The sequence below is a fragment of the Podarcis pityusensis genome, assembly GCF_964106645.2.
Source record: "Podarcis pityusensis genome assembly, chromosome: 3".
Taxonomy (NCBI): domain Eukaryota; kingdom Metazoa; phylum Chordata; class Lepidosauria; order Squamata; family Lacertidae; genus Podarcis; species Podarcis pityusensis.
In genome coordinates this window covers 4,365,627-4,382,927 of record NC_138026.1, presented here as the reverse complement: position 1 = coordinate 4,382,927, position 17,301 = coordinate 4,365,627, and the positions used below count along the sequence as shown (strand labels likewise).

The window sequence follows — 17,301 nt, the reverse complement described above, 5'->3', positions numbered from 1 at the left end:
AGCTGTTTGACAGTAAGAGCTGTGGAACAGATTCCCATGAGAGGTGGTGGACTCTCCTTCCTTGGAGGTTTTTAAGCAGAGGTCATGGATGCTTTAGCTGAGATTCCTGCATTGCAGGGGGTTGGACTAGATGACCCTTGAGTCCCATCCATCTCTACAATTCTATGTTCCTATGAAAAGAATAAAAGAAACCGCTGGAGCTATATCACAATATAGTCTCTTTCTATATTATTGCTGCAGGATGGAACTTGTATGCAGGCAGGACTGAAAACTCCCAAAAGGCATGAACTATTGATTTCAAATACAACCTTTATGAATTTTGACATTCCCAATTGCACTGCAATCGCCACCTGTTCTGGTTGTTACCGAGGTCAAGGTAAGATAGGCTTTCTGTGCAAAAACAAAAACAAAAATAAAAATGTGGTGGTGGATTTAAATGTGGACTGTTCTGTGCCTGTGAACTGGTTTCCTTGTCGGGTCAAATAAATGACCACAGCAGGCAGGGAATTCATGCTGGTGGCAGTGGAGGCTTCCCTGCCAATGCAGATAGCAGCCTTTGAGGGTAGAGGATTCAACTCCCCCCCCCCCCAATCCCCTGTGTTTCTGATCCTGCATGAGCTCAACTGAATTGGCTTCATGCAATCAAGGTCATGTCCAGTTTGACCCAAATGCAACTTCATAAAATAGGCAGGAAACATGGGGCAACAGAATAATGAGAAAAGGGACATGGAGATAGTTGTACTATCTACAAGCTGTACTATCTACAGACTGACAGCCTGCACAAAGTCCTATTTAATGTTTGTTTATTTTACCCTAAAAAGGTATTATCTTCTGTGCCCCACCTCAAATAATCGTAAGACCTCAACATTTGATGAATAAGCAGTGTCCTGAGATCCTGCCCATAATCCGGCTTTCTGAAATACTGTATGTTTTAAAAATGTTGTTATGTCCATAAAAATAACATACACTCATAAACAGCATCAAAAGCTGACTATAATCTGAACACCAACTATCCTTAAATGTATCATTTCAGCATGCTATATTTCAATGAAACTGTGGAGAAATCCAACATGGCGCGATAACAATTGTCTCATCAATGCAAGCATTTCAGACAGAGAACATTCCTTCTCTTTGCCCCCTATGGGCTGTTCTGGGGAGAGGGCTCTCCCAACCCCCTCCCAAGCCAATTTGGGGGGCATGGGGGATGGAGAGAGGAGAAAGCCCCATTGTGTAAGCAGAAGTCCTTGTGCATCCATGGACAGGATTCACTGGGCAAATCCCACCCTTAGTTTTGAGTAGGCACAAGATGTCAATTTCATTGCGAATGCCATGCTCCAAATACATTTATCTCTCGTTACCAACAGTGGATATGTCATAGATTTTCAGTATGAGTAATACATGCCTTTAATAAACAAGTAAGCAATGATATATGAACGTATTCTTTCAATATCCCAAAATAATTCTGACCCCTCCCTGACTGAATCAGATTTTGTAGCTTGTTCATCAGTTATTAGCAACACAACCATATTTCTCTCTCCCTGTCCCTACTTTACAGGCGGATTTGCTGTGAGGTCTGAGCAAGTGCTACTTCTAAATGCCCCAAATTGGATATCGTTCCCATTTCCTCATTGTGCAATTCTTAAAGATCTAGATGGCACAATCACAGGGCAAAGGGGGAGCTATATCCTCCCTTCTGTGGATACGCTTCCAGATTCCTGCTTGCCGAGTGTCAATGCCAGTCAATTTGCCAGTGGCAGTCTTTGCCATGGAAATGTTACTTTCCACCGTATGTCTATTGGCCTGTAAGTATCGTTCTTTTCTCAAGTTCTTCTTATAGAGGAAAGATGTGGACTGCTCTGTAGAGTACATGGCACATCTAGGAATGTATGCACATACACAAAGAACATCTCTTTCTCAAGTTTGACGTCCCCTGGAATGCCCAATTATGTGTTTACATGATTCCCATATGCGAACAAGTGCACCCTTGTTTAAGGGTTGCAAAAAGTGGTGTGGCTGGAGATAGAACTTTTTGCATGCAGGGCAGACGTTCTGCTGCCAAGCTCCAGCATGCACTGCCTCAGACCTAGCTGAGCCTTACACAAAGTGAGAGTGAAGATGGAGCTACTAACTCTTGCTGGGCCCAGAACAGACATGGGCCTTGGCAAATGCCTCTGAAAACTGCTGGCAGCAGTCACATGCAGCAGGATCCAGTTTGGATTTGTATGTGCAAAACAGGTGTTCTCTGTGAAAAGTGCTCCTGGTGTATGTGCTCAGTGGAGGTGGGTGGAGGGCTAAAATTGTTGGGATGTGCCCAAGGGAATGGGGGCAATTGGCAGGCCCCCAGCTGGCTCCAGCCCACCAGCCGGTTGTCGGTCAAACTCCAGTCCTTGGTTCTGCATCAAAACTGTGACTCAGAGATTCAGAAGCCTTTCAGAAGTTGAGCACGCAAGCCAGCAGAGATAACAAACTCTTCGCGACGGAAGGGCAGACAGAGGCATATGTAAAGCATATTTACAAGCAGTTTATTCAGCATAGATCAGGACAAAGAAAACATTTCTGCTCTCCTTCATGTCCAAGCAAGAAGCAGCATAAAGCAAAAGCTATACACAAATGGAAGTTCCCAGCAAGCTGTGCTGGAATGTAAACAGACATGTGACATACAACAGCTCCACACATCTGTTTAGGTGGAACGGAACAAAAATAACAGGTTAACTTTGTGAAACAACTGATTTCAGTATTGAGGTTCATATTATCAGCACTATTTTAAGACAGACTTTTTATTCCTGCTTCATTTTCTAGAGATGTATGATTACAGTAGATTATTTCACAAAGGTACCAAATGAAAAGCATTTAGAGCCAAGCGGTGTGTTTTTCCTTAATACAAAAAGGAGACTCAGAGAGAGACACCCTTAGGATAAGTAAGCTAATGGTAAACATAAACAGGAGACTTAATATTTATTCTCCTCAGAGTTGCTGAATGGTTTAGCAAATCCTTTGTGGGCCGTTTATGCCCAACAGTTCTGCACACTACACTTGAGCTAAATTACATAACAGTTTATACAACCATGATGGCAAATTGTAACCAAGGCTGTCAAGCTCCATCTATTAGTCATGCTAGATTTTTGCAGCATGCTGCTTCTTAACTGAAACTTACATGGACATAAACATTTGGTGTTGTCAATAAGTCATAAGTTGGTTTTGTTCTTAACAATTTTTGAAAGGTTCCTGACAGTTTGAGGCAGGGGTTAACTTCATCTTATGGCTGTTGCCTTTTCCTGGTTTCCTTTGCATAAAGACAAGATCAGTTCCTAGAGAGATTCCCTCCTCCCTTGGTAATGAAAGCTCTCTCCTCTTAATGATCCATGCAGACTCCCTCAGCTCCTCTGAATTACAAATACTCCTGCCCTACTCTGCTCCATTAACATTAAAGAGAGGTAGATTGGTGGCTATTTAGGGCACAGTGAAAATCACTGGCTATTTAGGGCAAATTAAAATGGTGCTAATTATGGTTTCAGGAATGCTCAATTATGTGGGCAATATAGTAGTTCTATTTTGGTGCTAGCTTGACAGTGTATAAAAACAGAATCATTGTTTGGAAAGAGACTCTGATATCCATTTCCAGTTCACAGTTAACCTGCATGTTTTAAAGGGAGGGAGCATATTGTTGCCTTTTTAAGGATTAAACCAAGAGATTTATTTGGAGGCACCAAACAAGGGAGGTTGCACTGACGACATTTCTTTCTTATTTTGCTGAGGATACTCAGAGATGGACAAGAATTATACTGCAAATAATACTGTCAAATACTCTTAGTTTTGGGCAGTGAAACCGCAGACGTCTATTGACACTGAGCCTCAATTTTGGCTCCTTGTTTATCAGAAACACTGTCTAGAGCAGCCTTTCTCAACCTGTGGGTCCCCAGATGTTGTTGAACTACAACTCCCATCACCCCTATCTAGTAAGGTCAGAGCTCAAGGATGATGGGAGTTGTAGTCCAACAACATCTGGGGACCCACAGGTTGAGAACCACTGGTCTAGAGCACGAGCCATATGAGAAGCTCCCTGCAACAGCAAGGAACTAGTAGTTCACAGAAGAGAGTCTTTTCTAAGAGAGAGTTTACGTCTAAGGGAGGTAGGCTAGAGATCCAGTTCAGTACATTGGAAGTGTGCTCTCTGAAATATTTGATGCAAAAATTGCACAGAAGACAGATTCTGGGAAATGGGAAGACCTACACTGGCTCCCAGTATGTTTCCGAACACAATTCAAAGTGTTGGTGCTGACATTTAAAGCCCTAAACAGCCTCAGCCCAGTATACCTGAAGGAGCGTCTCCACCCCCATCGTTCTGCCCGGACACTGAGGTCCAGCACCGAGGGCCTTCTGGCGGTTCCCTCACTACGAGAAGCCAAGTTACAGGGAACCAGGCAGAGGGCCTTCTTGGTAGTGGCACCCGCCCTGTGGAATGCCCTCGCATGATGTCAAGAAGAAAAATAACTACCAAATTTTTAGAAGACATCCGAAGGCAGCCTTGTTTAGGGAAGCTTTTAATGTTTAATAGGTGTCAGGGAACTGCCATCGGAAGGAAGGGAAGTGAAAGGGCTCACACAGGTTGGGAGAGACTCAGCAGCTGAAGAGGGAACCAGTAGGGGGAGAGGAGCTGAGCTGAGGGAAAGTGAGCTGGAGGGATGGCTCAGAGACACTTCCAGCGAAAACAGTGGGGAGGTTTCAGGACCTCCTGTAGGGACACCCACTCCTCGCCGGAAACTGTCACGCAGAGAGTCCAGAAGACGTGTTTCCGTTAAGGAGCTTTTATGTTGGAAGCGATTCCGAAAGCAACCACTGTCGGAATCTGCCAGCGACTGACGGAGCCATGTTTAAGGGGCTCCGTTACAGACAGAGGTTTGCAAACTTGACCAAACTCTGAGGGACTAGGATTTTACACACAAGCAGCTCATCGTCCCATCACAGCATTCCGACAGTCTCCGTGAGCAGCTTGTGCAGGAGAAGGCATCATGAGCAACCCAGCCGGAACCGGAGAAGCAGGAGCTGGAGCGGGTCCAAGCCTGGAAGAAAGGTACCGGGTGTTGGAGGTCCAGCTAGCGCTGCAGACGGCGAGGCTTGAGGAGAGGAGGGCTCAGGATGCAGACAAAAAGGGGAAAGACACCCAGCTCGTCAGAAAGGTACCAGGATTGGTGCAGAAGTTTGGGGGGGAGCCCAAAGACTATCATGGCTTTCGGACAGAGATGCAATATGCCCTCAATCTGCAGTTTGATGAATTCCCTGACGAGGAATCACGAGTGGCTTTCGTGATTGGGCATCTTGAAAAGGGGGCGAGAGACTGGGTTAGACCCCTGATGGCAGCGAATAGTGACGTCCTAAAGGACACGATGAAGTTCTTTCGCGCCATGGATCTGATGTTTTCCAGCGATATTGAACAGGGAGTGGTCCGCAGACAGTTAATGGCTTGCAAACAGGGGAGCCGATCTGTCCGTGAGTACTGGACTGAGTTCACCATGTTGATCCATAAATTGGGGTGGGATCTATCGGCGGAACCCATTCAAATGCTCTTTGAAGAAGGGCTTTCTTCGGCTGTGAAAGACGAACTTTCCCGGGCGCCCAGGGCGGAGTCTATGGACCAGCTGACCAAATCAGCGCTGACCATAGGAGCGCGCCAGGAGGCGAGAGCATTGGAGAGGCGGGAAGGGAAGGGGGAACGTTGGAAGGAGTTCCGCATTCCAGACATTCCAGAGCCAACTTTCCCGCCGGCAGAGCCGATGGAAATCGGAACAGCGCGCGCGCGCGCAGTTTCAAAGCCCAGTGAGGGGGGAAAGAAGGAGGGAAAAGGCGCCCGGAAATGCTATCTCTGCCAACAGCCAGGTCACTTTGCCAGAGTCTGCCCCCAGAGGAAGGAATGGCAAGGGATGGTAGGAGCTGTGGAGGGAAGAGAGGAAGAAATACCGAAGCAAGTAAAAGCCAACGCCTGGCTGCCACCGTCGGGGCACAGCAGCCAGGCCAAAGAGCAGTGAAAGTGCCCACGCCAGAACCTCCTAAACCCGCCCTAGTGATAGAAGTGGCGCTAGAGCTGCCAAACGGACACCCTCTAAAGATAAAGGCGCTGTTGGACTCAGGCAGCTCCTGCAATTTCATGAGCAAAGAGTTTGCAGCTGAACACCAGATACAGACGATCCCTTTAAGCAACCCCCTGCAGGTGACCACGATCGATGGCAGGGAGCTGTTGGGAGGAGAAGTCAGCTTGCAGACCGTCCCAATGATAATGAAGGTGGCAAGGCACACCGAACTGATAGCGTTTAATGTGGCCACCTTGGGAGGAGCTCCCATTATATTGGGGATGAGCTGGCTAGCGTTACATGATCCGCTGGTGGGCTGGCATCAGAGAGTGGTTTCTTTTGGTTCAGCACATTGCTTAGAACACTGCAAAGAGGGAAAGGGTTTGGCAGGGGCCCAAGCCACCCTAGCAGGGACTGAAGTAACGGAGAACGTGAAGGTACCACGACAATACGCAGATCTCCGCGACGTCTTCAGCGAAAGGGAAGCTGACCAACTACCCCCGCATAGACCCTTTGACTGTCAAATCAATTTACTCCCTGGGGCACAGCTCCCTGTAGGCAAGCTGTACGCCATGTCAGACAGAGAGATGCAGGAGCTAAGAGAGTTCATTGACAAGAACCTGAAGAGAGGGTTCATCAGAGAGTCCAGGGCGGTGGGGGGCAGCCCAGTGTTTTTTGTGGATAAAAAAAACACGAACAAGCCGAGGCTTGTGTGTGACTTCAGGGCCTTAAATGCAGTGTCAGAACCAGTGGCTTTCCCTATGCCCAGGATTGACGACATTTTGACAAGGGTCAGGAAGGGAAAGATTTTTACTAAACTGGACCTAAGGGGGGCGTACAACCTGATACGAATAAGGAAGGGGGATGAATGGAAAACCACCATGTTCACCCCTTTGGGGGCATTTGAATATTTAGTTATGCCCTTCGGCCTACAAGGAGGCTCCGCGTGCTTTCAATCGTTTATGAACCACGTCCTGGGGCCTTTGCTTTACAAGAATTGTGTGGCCTTCTTAGACGACGTGTTGGTGTATTCTGAGAATGAGGAGCAGCATGTGAGAGACGTCAGAGAAGTGTTGAGCAGGCTGCAAGCCAACCAGCTGTGGGTGAAACTGGAGAAGTGTCAGTTTCATACCAAGGAGGTGGAATTCCTGGGGTATCGCCTGTCAGACAAGGGATTGGCCATGGATCCCGGCAAGGTCCAGGCGGTGCTGGAATGGAAAACACCCAAAACAAGGAAGGATGTGCAGAGGTTCCTAGGATTTGGGAACTTCTATCGTAAGTTCATCCGAAACTTTGCCCACCTGACGGCGCCCATTACGGACTGTCTCAGCAGTAAGAAGAAGTTCGTTTGGACTGAGGAGGCGGAGCGAGCATTTGAGGAACTAAAAAGGGCCTTCGCCTCGGAACAACAACTCCTGCATGTGGATTTACAAAAACCGATGAGAGTGGAAACTGACGCATCAGACAGAGCGATTGGGGCGGTGCTTCTGCAGCCAGGGAAGGAGGAGTCAGAGTGGAGACCGTGTGCCTTTTTTTCGCGAAAGCTGAACAAATCCGAGAGGAACTACACGGTGTATGACCGAGAACTACTAGCCATTCATGAGGCGTTCCGGAGATGGAGGCACCTGCTAATTGGCGCACAACATAAGGTGCAAGTGTGCACTGACCACAAGAACCTAGAGTATTGGAGGACGGCACGAGTGCTCAACCAACGGCAAGTGAGATGGGCCCAGGAGTTCTCCAAATTTAACTTTGAGATTTGTTACGTGCCAGGCCCAGAGAACATTAGGGCGGACGCTCTCTCACGCAAACCTGAATATTTGGAGGGGGAGGGAGCACCCGAAGAGAGACATGTCATTCCAGAGGACCGCTGGGTGTGTGGGGCGGCATTGGTGGGACAAAGAGAACTGGTAGAGGAAACAGAGAATGATGAATACGCCCAGAATAAGCTCAGAGGTCTTAGGGGTGAGGGAGAGGAACCAGGGGGTTTCGAGGAAAGAAATGGAGCTTTGTATTACAAAGGGGCACTGTATATCCCTGAAGGAGACTTAAGGGGGAGGGTACTCAAGCAGTTGCACGACAGCCCCACGGCGGGGCATTTTGGACAACACAAAACCATGTGGTTGGTCACCAGGGAATTTTGGTGGCCTAAGGTGAGGGAAGATGTACGGGAGTATGTAAGAGGGTGTGAGCAATGCCAGCGAGCCAAAGGGGAGAGGCGGGCACCGGCGGGGCTATTAGAACCCTTACCAACCCCAGAACGACCTTGGGAGGCAGTGTCGATAGATTTTATGACTGATCTGCCGAAGTCCAAGGGGAAAACAGCCATCATGGTGGTGGTAGACCTACTAACAAAGATGTGCCACTTTGTAGCCTGCTCGCATGCAGTCACGGCGGAAGAGACAGCGAAGTTATTTGTAGAACACATTTTTAGGTTGCACGGGGTGCCATTGAGGGTGGTCTCAGACCGAGGAAAACAATTTACTTCCAGGTTCTGGAGGAAGCTCATGAGCTTACTGCAGGTGGAGGTCAACTTTTCGACTGCCCGGCACCCTGAAACCAACGGGCAGGCGGAAAGAGCAAACGGTGTCCTCCAGCAATACCTGAGGTGTTATGTCAATGACAGAGAGAATGACTGGGTAGAAAAGTTGGCGCTGGCGGAATTTGCCTACAACAATGCCGAGAATGTGTCCACAGGGATGAGCCCCTTCTTGGCTAATTATGGGTGTCATCCCAGGGGTTTCCCAGGGGGAGAAGGGGAGAGATGGAGCGTCCCGGCAGCCGAGCATTTTGTAGAAGAAATGGAAGCAATCCATCGTCAGCTCCAACTCAACTTAGAAAGGGCGAAGGAAGAATACAAGAGGCAGGCAGACAAGAACCGAAGGGAAGGTGAAACCATAAGGGTGGGAGATAGGGTGTGGCTGTCAACCCAAGGGTTGCCGTTCAAAGGAGGTTGTAAGAAATTAAGACCCAGGAGATTGGGTCCTTTTGAGGTCATTCAACAGGTCAACCCAGTGGCTTTCAGGCTCCGGTTACCCAACCACATGAAACTGCACCCAGTATTTCACAGGTCGTTACTGTCACCGTATGAGGGGGGACGAGAAGGGATGGCCACTCGGGGACCGGTCATAGAAGAAAGGGAATGCAGCAGCCATGTGGCAGAAATCCTCGACGCCAGGTGGAAGGGGGATCAGGTGGAGTATTTGGTAGCGTGGGAAGGAGAACCGGAGTCAGAAAACACTTGGGTAATGGCAGAAGATATCAATGACGAGGTATTGATAGAAACGTTCCATCAAAGGTTCCCAAGGAAACCTCAGCCTGTGGAGAGGTTCCGGAGGGAATACTTTGGGACCACCGATGAGGAGGAGGAGTTGGAAGGATTCTCGGACTCGGAAGGGGAAGGGGAGATGGACTCTGAGGAGGAGGAGTACTTCGAGACCAGGAACCGCAACAGGTGGAGAGAAGTGTTCGGGACATCGGAAGATGAAGGAAGTTCCTTCCGGGGTTTTGCCTCCTCACCGCCCGTAGAGGAGGGGGCGAGAGGGGATGAAGGGGGCCCTGGAGGGGAGGTGGATGTCAGGGAACTGCCATCGGAAGGAAGGGAAGTGAAAGGGCTCACACAGGTTGGGAGAGACTCAGCAGCTGAAGAGGGAACCAGTAGGGGGAGAGGAGCTGAGCTGAGGGAAAGTGAGCTGGAGGGATGGCTCAGAGACACTTCCAGCGAAAACAGTGGGGAGGTTTCAGGACCTCCTGTAGGGACACCCACTCCTCGCCGGAAACTGTCACGCAGAGAGTCCAGAAGACGTGTTTCCGTTAAGGAGCTTTTATGTTGGAAGCGATTCCGAAAGCAACCACTGTCGGAATCTGCCAGCGACTGACGGAGCCATGTTTAAGGGGCTCCGTTACAGACAGAGGTTTGCAAACTTGACCAAACTCTGAGGGACTAGGATTTTACACACAAGCAGCTCATCGTCCCATCACAATAGGTTATTGTATTTTAGTGTTTTGTTGGAAGCCACCCAGAGTGGCTGGAGAAACCCAGCCAGATGTGCGGGGTATAAATAAATAAATAAATATCATATTTTTCCATCTATAAGACGCCCCCATGTAGAAGATGCCCCCTATTTGGGGGGCAACAACCAATCACCAGTCCACCCTCGGCACTATCCGTGTATAAGACGCCCCCTAATTTTTGACATTATTTTTTAGGGAAAAAACCTAGTCTTATACACGGAAAAATACGGTATCTATGTTTTATGCCATCTGAGCTGTCATTAGCCTAAGCCTTTGAAAGACAATGGCGAACTAATAAGTACTCTAAAATAACAGTAGCTATTAGACAATGAAACGTGACTATTCTTAATTGTTTTTCAGAAAGGTCCCGATCTGTCCTTATAATTTAAAAGTGACTGATAGTCGCAATAAGACAACCATGGTCAGTTATGTTTCTGACACTCTGTCAAATGCAAATGGCTGGATGGTTCTTCTTTTGGATCAGGAGACTTATAGTCTGTCATTCGACAACCCTCTGCTGAGTGAAAACCTGCAGGTAACAATTCCCTCCCCTTCATAAATCACATTGGTATATTTGTTAGGGGTGCACACTGCTCACAAGATTGGGTTTGCACTAAAATTGTAGAAATGGGAGTGTCCCTAGGTAGGAATCCTGCCAAATTACAGACGAGTAGATTCAGGGTCTTTTTTTTCCTAAGCACCATTAAAGTTTATTTTGGGCTGAGCTAAACAAAAAGGTATTTACTTTCCAGGTAAAAATCATTCCCTCTTATTGGAAGTTGGAGCTCCTTCACTATTGACAAGTCTATCTCCACCTCTCCATTTTGGTGTCTTAGACTAACAGAATTGTAGATTTGGAAAGGACTCCAATGGCCATTGAGTGTAACCCCCTGCAATGCAGGATTCACAGCTAAAGAATTCCTGACAGATGGCCATCCAACATCTGGTTAAAAACAGGTAGTCCGTCCTTAAGCAAAAGCATCCTTAAGCTCCCTTTCGTAAAGTACAGTGGTACCTCCAGTTGCGAACGGGATCCATTCCGGAGCTCCGGCCGCATCCCAAGGAATTCGCAACCGGAGGTGCCGGTTCTGCGCATGCATGCAGTGCGGTTTAGCACTTCTGTGCATACGTGCGGTGTGTAGAGTGCTTGTGCACTTGTGCGTGTGGCGAAACCCGGAAAAACCCTGCCGCATTCGCATCCTGAAATATACACAACCAGAGGTGTGCATAGCTAGAGGTACCACTGTATTAGGATTGGAGTAGCTGCAAAAAGGACAGTGGGGCTAAGTTGGTCATGTGACCTCTGTGCCCCTCTCTCCTTCCGTTCTGGTTTGCTGCAGTAGCATAGCCAGACAGAGGTCGAGGGAGTGGCACAGTCCCACCATACTGTCCACTGCTGGATTGGAGAGCACTGGTGAAACCATTCCCTTTGATGGTAACATAGACCAGTCAGTCACCACAGAGCTTTCCCTCTGCACGTTCTCTCCATTCTGCTGTTTTCTCCATCATCCATCCCTCATGTTAAGTTGTTAAGCTAAGATTAGAGGCATTGCTTTCACTTTTAGCAGACACTTGTTTTGATGTCTGGAATGTGAAAGTACCAAGAAAAAAGCACACCAAGAACTCAGACCAATGTAAGTTTCAATAGTGGGAGTGGTCCCTGCTCACAAATCAATAGTCAATAGTAACAAGGGCTAATCCATTCAAAAGTATGTATTCTGACAAGGATTACAACTCAGATAGATATTACAAACTCTAACAGAGATTTCAAACTCAAACTCATAAAGATATGTATAACACAATAATTCGTTACAGAATTAGGGATAAGAGTTTATGAGTAGAGATAAGTTTATGTTAGTCCATAGTCAGATTCGACATGGAGGTCTTAGTTTCAATCACTGAGCAGAAGTCAGGAGTCAATTATGGATCAGAAGCCAGGACAGGGCCCTGTTTTGATGTATTCACCTTTGTCAGCTAATTTTTAAAGGGTTGTGTAAATTTGAAGACTTTCGGATAAATATATCCTATTATTTTCTATGTTTCTCAGGGATAACGACGACGTGTGGGTAGATCAATGTGTATCTTGAGATTTTCTGTGCCCATTCCTGGTATTTATCTGTCTTATGAAGAGGGCAAGTTTGTTGGTAGAGAGACATAAAAAGGCTGTGTGTATTTTCATTTTAACAATGAGAGGCATCCCATAGCTCAGGGGAAGGCAACCTAAGGCCCATGGGCCACAAGCAGAACACGGGGGTCGTTTAACCGGCCCACAGAGGGATCTCCACTGGAGTGAACCAGCCCAGGCAAGGTAAACCTTGCCAACCCCGCCATAGCTAGTTCAAAGGGTGTATGTACAGACCATTGGGGTTAGGGAAGCCCATATGAAATCATTTAATAGTGGCACTATGGGTCTAGAGAGTGTTCCTCATGTCTTAGATTCTTTCTGTTAAGCTCCAGACAAAATCTGGACACAAATATATTGTAAAAGTATGCATTTTTCTTATGTTTTACTCTCTAGTATATTGCTACGTTCGATAATTTCACAGTTGGGAATTATTTATTGCTGGAACATGAAGTCCGATCATCCCACATCAATGTTACAGTGACCTGTGGTACACGGAAAGGATCGCCACTCCTGTCGTTACCTTCACATAAGCACAATAAAGGCTGTGACTGGTTTTTCAATTGGGAAAGAAGGAGGTTAACTTATTTAGGTAAGAACAAATGCATATTCCCCCCACTTTAAGGATTCCTTTGAAACTGGGAGTTTTCAACCATCATGCTCATTGAGGAGGAGCAGCTGTATCCAAGCTCAGGAAGTGGTGAGGGATATCACACGTAACTCCTCATCCGTGACACTCTTCATCTGGGACATCAGAGCCCCCCCCCCAAAAAAATCCTATCACTTCTCTCCTGCCACATAAAATGATGGTGATGATGTTTTCCTGTGTTAAGTAAGTTAGGAGGGAGGAGTTACCCAGAGTCGTATAGGAGGACTCCTGAAAACACTGGGTTAACAACCCCCCCCCCACAGGAGATATGGAAGGACATGAGACATGAACATGAATACTAGGCAGTTCCCTGAGGCTCTTTCTCCAGTTTCCTTTCCTTTCCTTGCATAGGAAGTGCAGCTCTTTGCTCTAGGCTCTTTCGTTCAAGATTTTTCTGATCTCTCACCTGCCATTATTCAGTTATTTTCTCTAGATCGACAGCTCTCCATTTTCCTCCTCAGTTAAATTTAAAATTTTGTTTCCTGACTCTGATCTCCCACCACCACTGCCAGTAAGACTAAACTTATTGGGATGGTGAGATTGATGGACAGCCACCTGAATGTCTTAGCAGAAGACCAGGCTGCCACCCACTCTCCTGTGGCGTACAGCACAGAGCACGTCACTCAACTTGATTTGGAAACGTGCATTTGAACACACCACCCACAACTTGATACCTGTTTTGGGGACTGTTGGGGCAGAAGTGGCACACAAATGGACTCTGCATTTAGAAAATCTGTGAGACAAACGCTGGGTGAGGGCAGGCAGCAATGGCTATCTTGGATTCCTGCATCTACCTTTGTGGGACTGTGTCATTTTGGGCTGAGGACTTGATTGATATTCCCTTCCCAGTCCTTAAAGAGTCACAAATGCCTCAACCAGAACAACTAAAGGCACGGAGGTGTTGCTTTTTTCAAAAGACACAAAAAGAAACCCCGTTGTTCAGACCACTGTTAATCATTTGGGGCTCCTGTTGCCCCTTGCTGTTGGAAGTGGGTTTCCCCAGCATCTCCCTGCAGCCTGCGCAATTTCTAGATTTCCCCCAACTGATTAAGGAAGCCCTGATAACTAATCTTACCAAGCAACTGGGCATTGTGCAACATACTAAGAAATAAGTGTGCAATTCTAAAGAAGGCCCATAAGGTGGAAGCTTTGCCCCTGAGGGCTGCGTCCGTGCCCTAAGTTTTTGCCCATTCTTCACTTTTGTAGGTAGAAGATCTCTTGGTGCACAAAGTGGGGGCGGGGGAGGGCGAGGCGCAGAAGGTACTCTTCACTCTCCCCAGCCATATGATGGGGATCTCTGTGGGGGGCGGCTGGTTTGTGTGCCCCTCTCCCACCCAGGACAATGGGCCCTCTGGCACCCCATGCTACCCAGTGGTCAGGTAATGCTTGGACACCAGTCTCCCACCTATCCACAAAGAAGAAATCTGTACTATCCGGCTGGTAGCATTTGAACTTGTTCTTTGGACATGAAAGACCATCTGACGCCTTTGGTCACATGTTGGGACTTAGGGAGAATCAAACCTCTCCATTCTGAAGGAAATCAGCCCTGAGTGCTCACTGGAAGGACAGATCGTGAAGCTGAGGCTCCAGTACTTTGGCCACCTCATGAGAAGAGAAGACTCCCTGGAAAAGACCCTGATGTTGGGAAAGATGGAGGGCACAAGGAGAAGGGGACGACCGAGGACAAGATGGTTGGACAGTGTTCTCGAAGCTACTAACATGAGTTTGACCAAACTGCGGGAGGCAGTGGAAGACAGAAGTGCCTAGCGTGCTCTGGTCCATGGGGTCACGAAGAGTCGGACATGATTAAACGACTAAACAACAACAAAATGAAGCCCTAGGTAGTAGTAGTCAGTGTCTGGCTCTCCAGCTTTAGATCTTTGGGCCCCTTCCCTGGACTAAGCAATGGGAGCTTTTGTTTCCACATACCCCAGCACCCCAAAGCTATTTCACCTTAGCCACTGTTTAGATTTCTTGACTTCCGCCAGTAAGGATATACCAACTTTTTGGCTTCACAGAACTTCTTTAGGGCAGAAAGGTTGAGAAGGGTTTGTGTTTTTTCTTTTTTGCTTTGTTTCTGTTTTTTTGCAATGTCCTGTAGGAAATCAGCATTGTTGCATTGCTGGTCTTGGCCATTTGAGCCTTCAACGAAGAAAGAGGGCAGTTTTGTGTTTTAATCCCTGGAGTTCCCCTTGTTATGATATTAGAAACTGGCTTTATTTTTAAGTTACATTAATGGTCTGAAATAATTAGTCAACTAATTAATCCCGTTTACAAGCTTTGTAGGATTCTTCAGCTGCCACTCACTTCCAAACCCCGGGGCTCCCTGTTTAGTGTCTGCTCTCATGTTCATGTGACTTAGTCTCCATGGCTACAGGCTGCATCTGCTGACACCCCATACACTATTTACTGCTTAATTAAGAATTTCACGCTCAGCCCTTATCTGCCACAAAGAACAAGAACACGCTGTTAGGAAATTCCAAATTTAGGCCACTGCATAAGGAAAGCCTTTATTGTAGGCCTGACTCTGTGGAGCCTCTTTAACGATCCTCTTGGCAACTGAGCTGCCACCTTTCAATCAAAAATCATTAAATGGGGCAGAGATAATGAGCATGTAGCATATCAAAAGGAGGATGCTTGCTTGGGCTGAAGAGGAAAAGCTGTAAGAGCCTATAAGCAGCCACCACTTCAAAGGAAGAGGAGGTTGCTCCGTCAGCAGGACCCATAAAGCATCATTTGTTCCTGTTTGACTTATGTAAAAGGTCTGGCATGTTAGAGCCCCGTCTTGCAGACGTGGGTCCCCCGCCCTTTCGGTGCTCGTGTGTCAGCAGTTAGGCAGCTGGGCTCAAACCGTATCAGCCAGAGCATATAATCACTTGACTCTGCCCCAACAATGGACACTTGTAGGGGGTGGTCGAGGGGAGGTCTGTGCAACAATGGGAACACAATTATTGCAGCTGCTAGGGAGGGCTATAATTCTTCTTAGAGAAGCTAAAGGGACCTTGTAGAGGTGGTGGTGATGGGGAACCTGGGTGTATTATTAATAACCAGACTTTTGGAAGTACTTTCCGATGTCAGTGGGGTTCCAGCAGCTGCGCTTGTCCTGGCCTTCTCTAATAATTGTACATTCTGTTAGGGGTCAACTTACTTTTGACCCTCTCCTTTTGTGCCAGTTAAAAGCCTTTTAGAGTGAATTGTTGGAGAGTGGCAGGAGTGCATTAAACCCAAAATTTAATGTCAATAAATACATATCAGATGCCAGCTCATTCACTGGCGTGCTCCTAAATTCACACACTCTTTTTCTTGCTTCAGTCTGAATGACACAGTTAAAAGAAAATACATTGTGATTCAGAAAGCTGAACATCTGAAGGAAGCCATCCTGGAGTGCAGCAGAGGCTGCTTATACTCTATATTATCCCACCCTGATGTGCTCTGGGAAGGACCGTGTGCCTTCTCAAGTTTGAAATGTCAGGACAGTTTTTGCATGCAAAGTGGAAACAAAACCCACACTGATATCGGAAGCAAGCTGACTAACTTCACTCGTTGTGCACTGATCTGTTGTTGTGTAAGTCTGCCTTAACCAAACCACACTAAACAAAAAACAAAAAACATTACACAGTTATGGATAAACCACATAAAGAGTTTCCTGACATGCAGAGTTTTCAGAGAACGTTCTTCAAAGCTCTCAATTAAGAAAGTGTTCGTTAGCAGCTGAGTCTGGTCCTGCCCCCCCCCTCCGTCTGTGGGACGGCGCTGGGATGGAAGCTTCAGTGTTGGAGTCTGAATGTTCTCACTTTTATAGCTGTAATGTCAGATATTCAAGCTATTTTACGTATATGTTGTAAAGGAACATTGTCAAGGCATTCTTGTGAACTGGTGTATTAGCCTACTTTATAAATCACAGGGGCAGCAGGACATGTCTTTCAAGGTGCCTTTTCACAAACATGTAAAGTGGGATGGGGATGCCTGGTTTAAAGTGCACACTGAGTACACTGAGCAGGAAGGCAGCCCCACACATTTGCTTTTCCCTTAGAGCCCAGTAGAGGGACCAGCGGTTCAACAGGCAGAGCAGCAAGAGGGGTAGAGTCCCTCTCTCACATGCTCTTTGGGGGCTTTAACATGATTTATTTATTTGTAGAAGAATCTCTATGCTGCCAACTCATGTAAAATATCAAGGTAGTGTGTAATATATATACAATAAAACAGGAAAGACCATAAAAGCAATACCAAAATAAAATAAAATAAAATAAAATAAAATAAAATAAAATAAAATAAAATAAAATAAAATAAAATAAAATAAAATAAAATAAAATAATTGCAGCTCACCCCTGCCTTAAACATGACTAGATCAGTCCTGCATCTACACAGACATGAGAATGTTGTTATCTTCTGTAGTTTGGGTGTGAGATGATGATGAAGAAGAGGAATTTGGACTTGATATCCCGCCTTTC

General features: G+C 46.7%; 1 protein-coding gene across 3 annotated transcripts in view; it reads left to right on the top strand.

Moving 5' to 3' along the window:
* Positions 1-17,301, top strand: part of PKHD1 (PKHD1 ciliary IPT domain containing fibrocystin/polyductin) — a 239,609-nt gene that overhangs the window by 136,367 nt on the left and 85,941 nt on the right. For all 3 annotated transcript variants that reach the window (XM_080997326.1, XM_080997327.1, XM_080997328.1), the window contains 4 exons: positions 241-376; positions 1,556-1,802; positions 10,440-10,614; positions 12,598-12,793. In XM_080997326.1, coding sequence (XP_080853452.1) covers positions 241-376; positions 1,556-1,802; positions 10,440-10,614; positions 12,598-12,793 — 754 coding nt within the window. The remainder of the gene's footprint in view (positions 1-240; positions 377-1,555; positions 1,803-10,439; positions 10,615-12,597; positions 12,794-17,301) is intronic.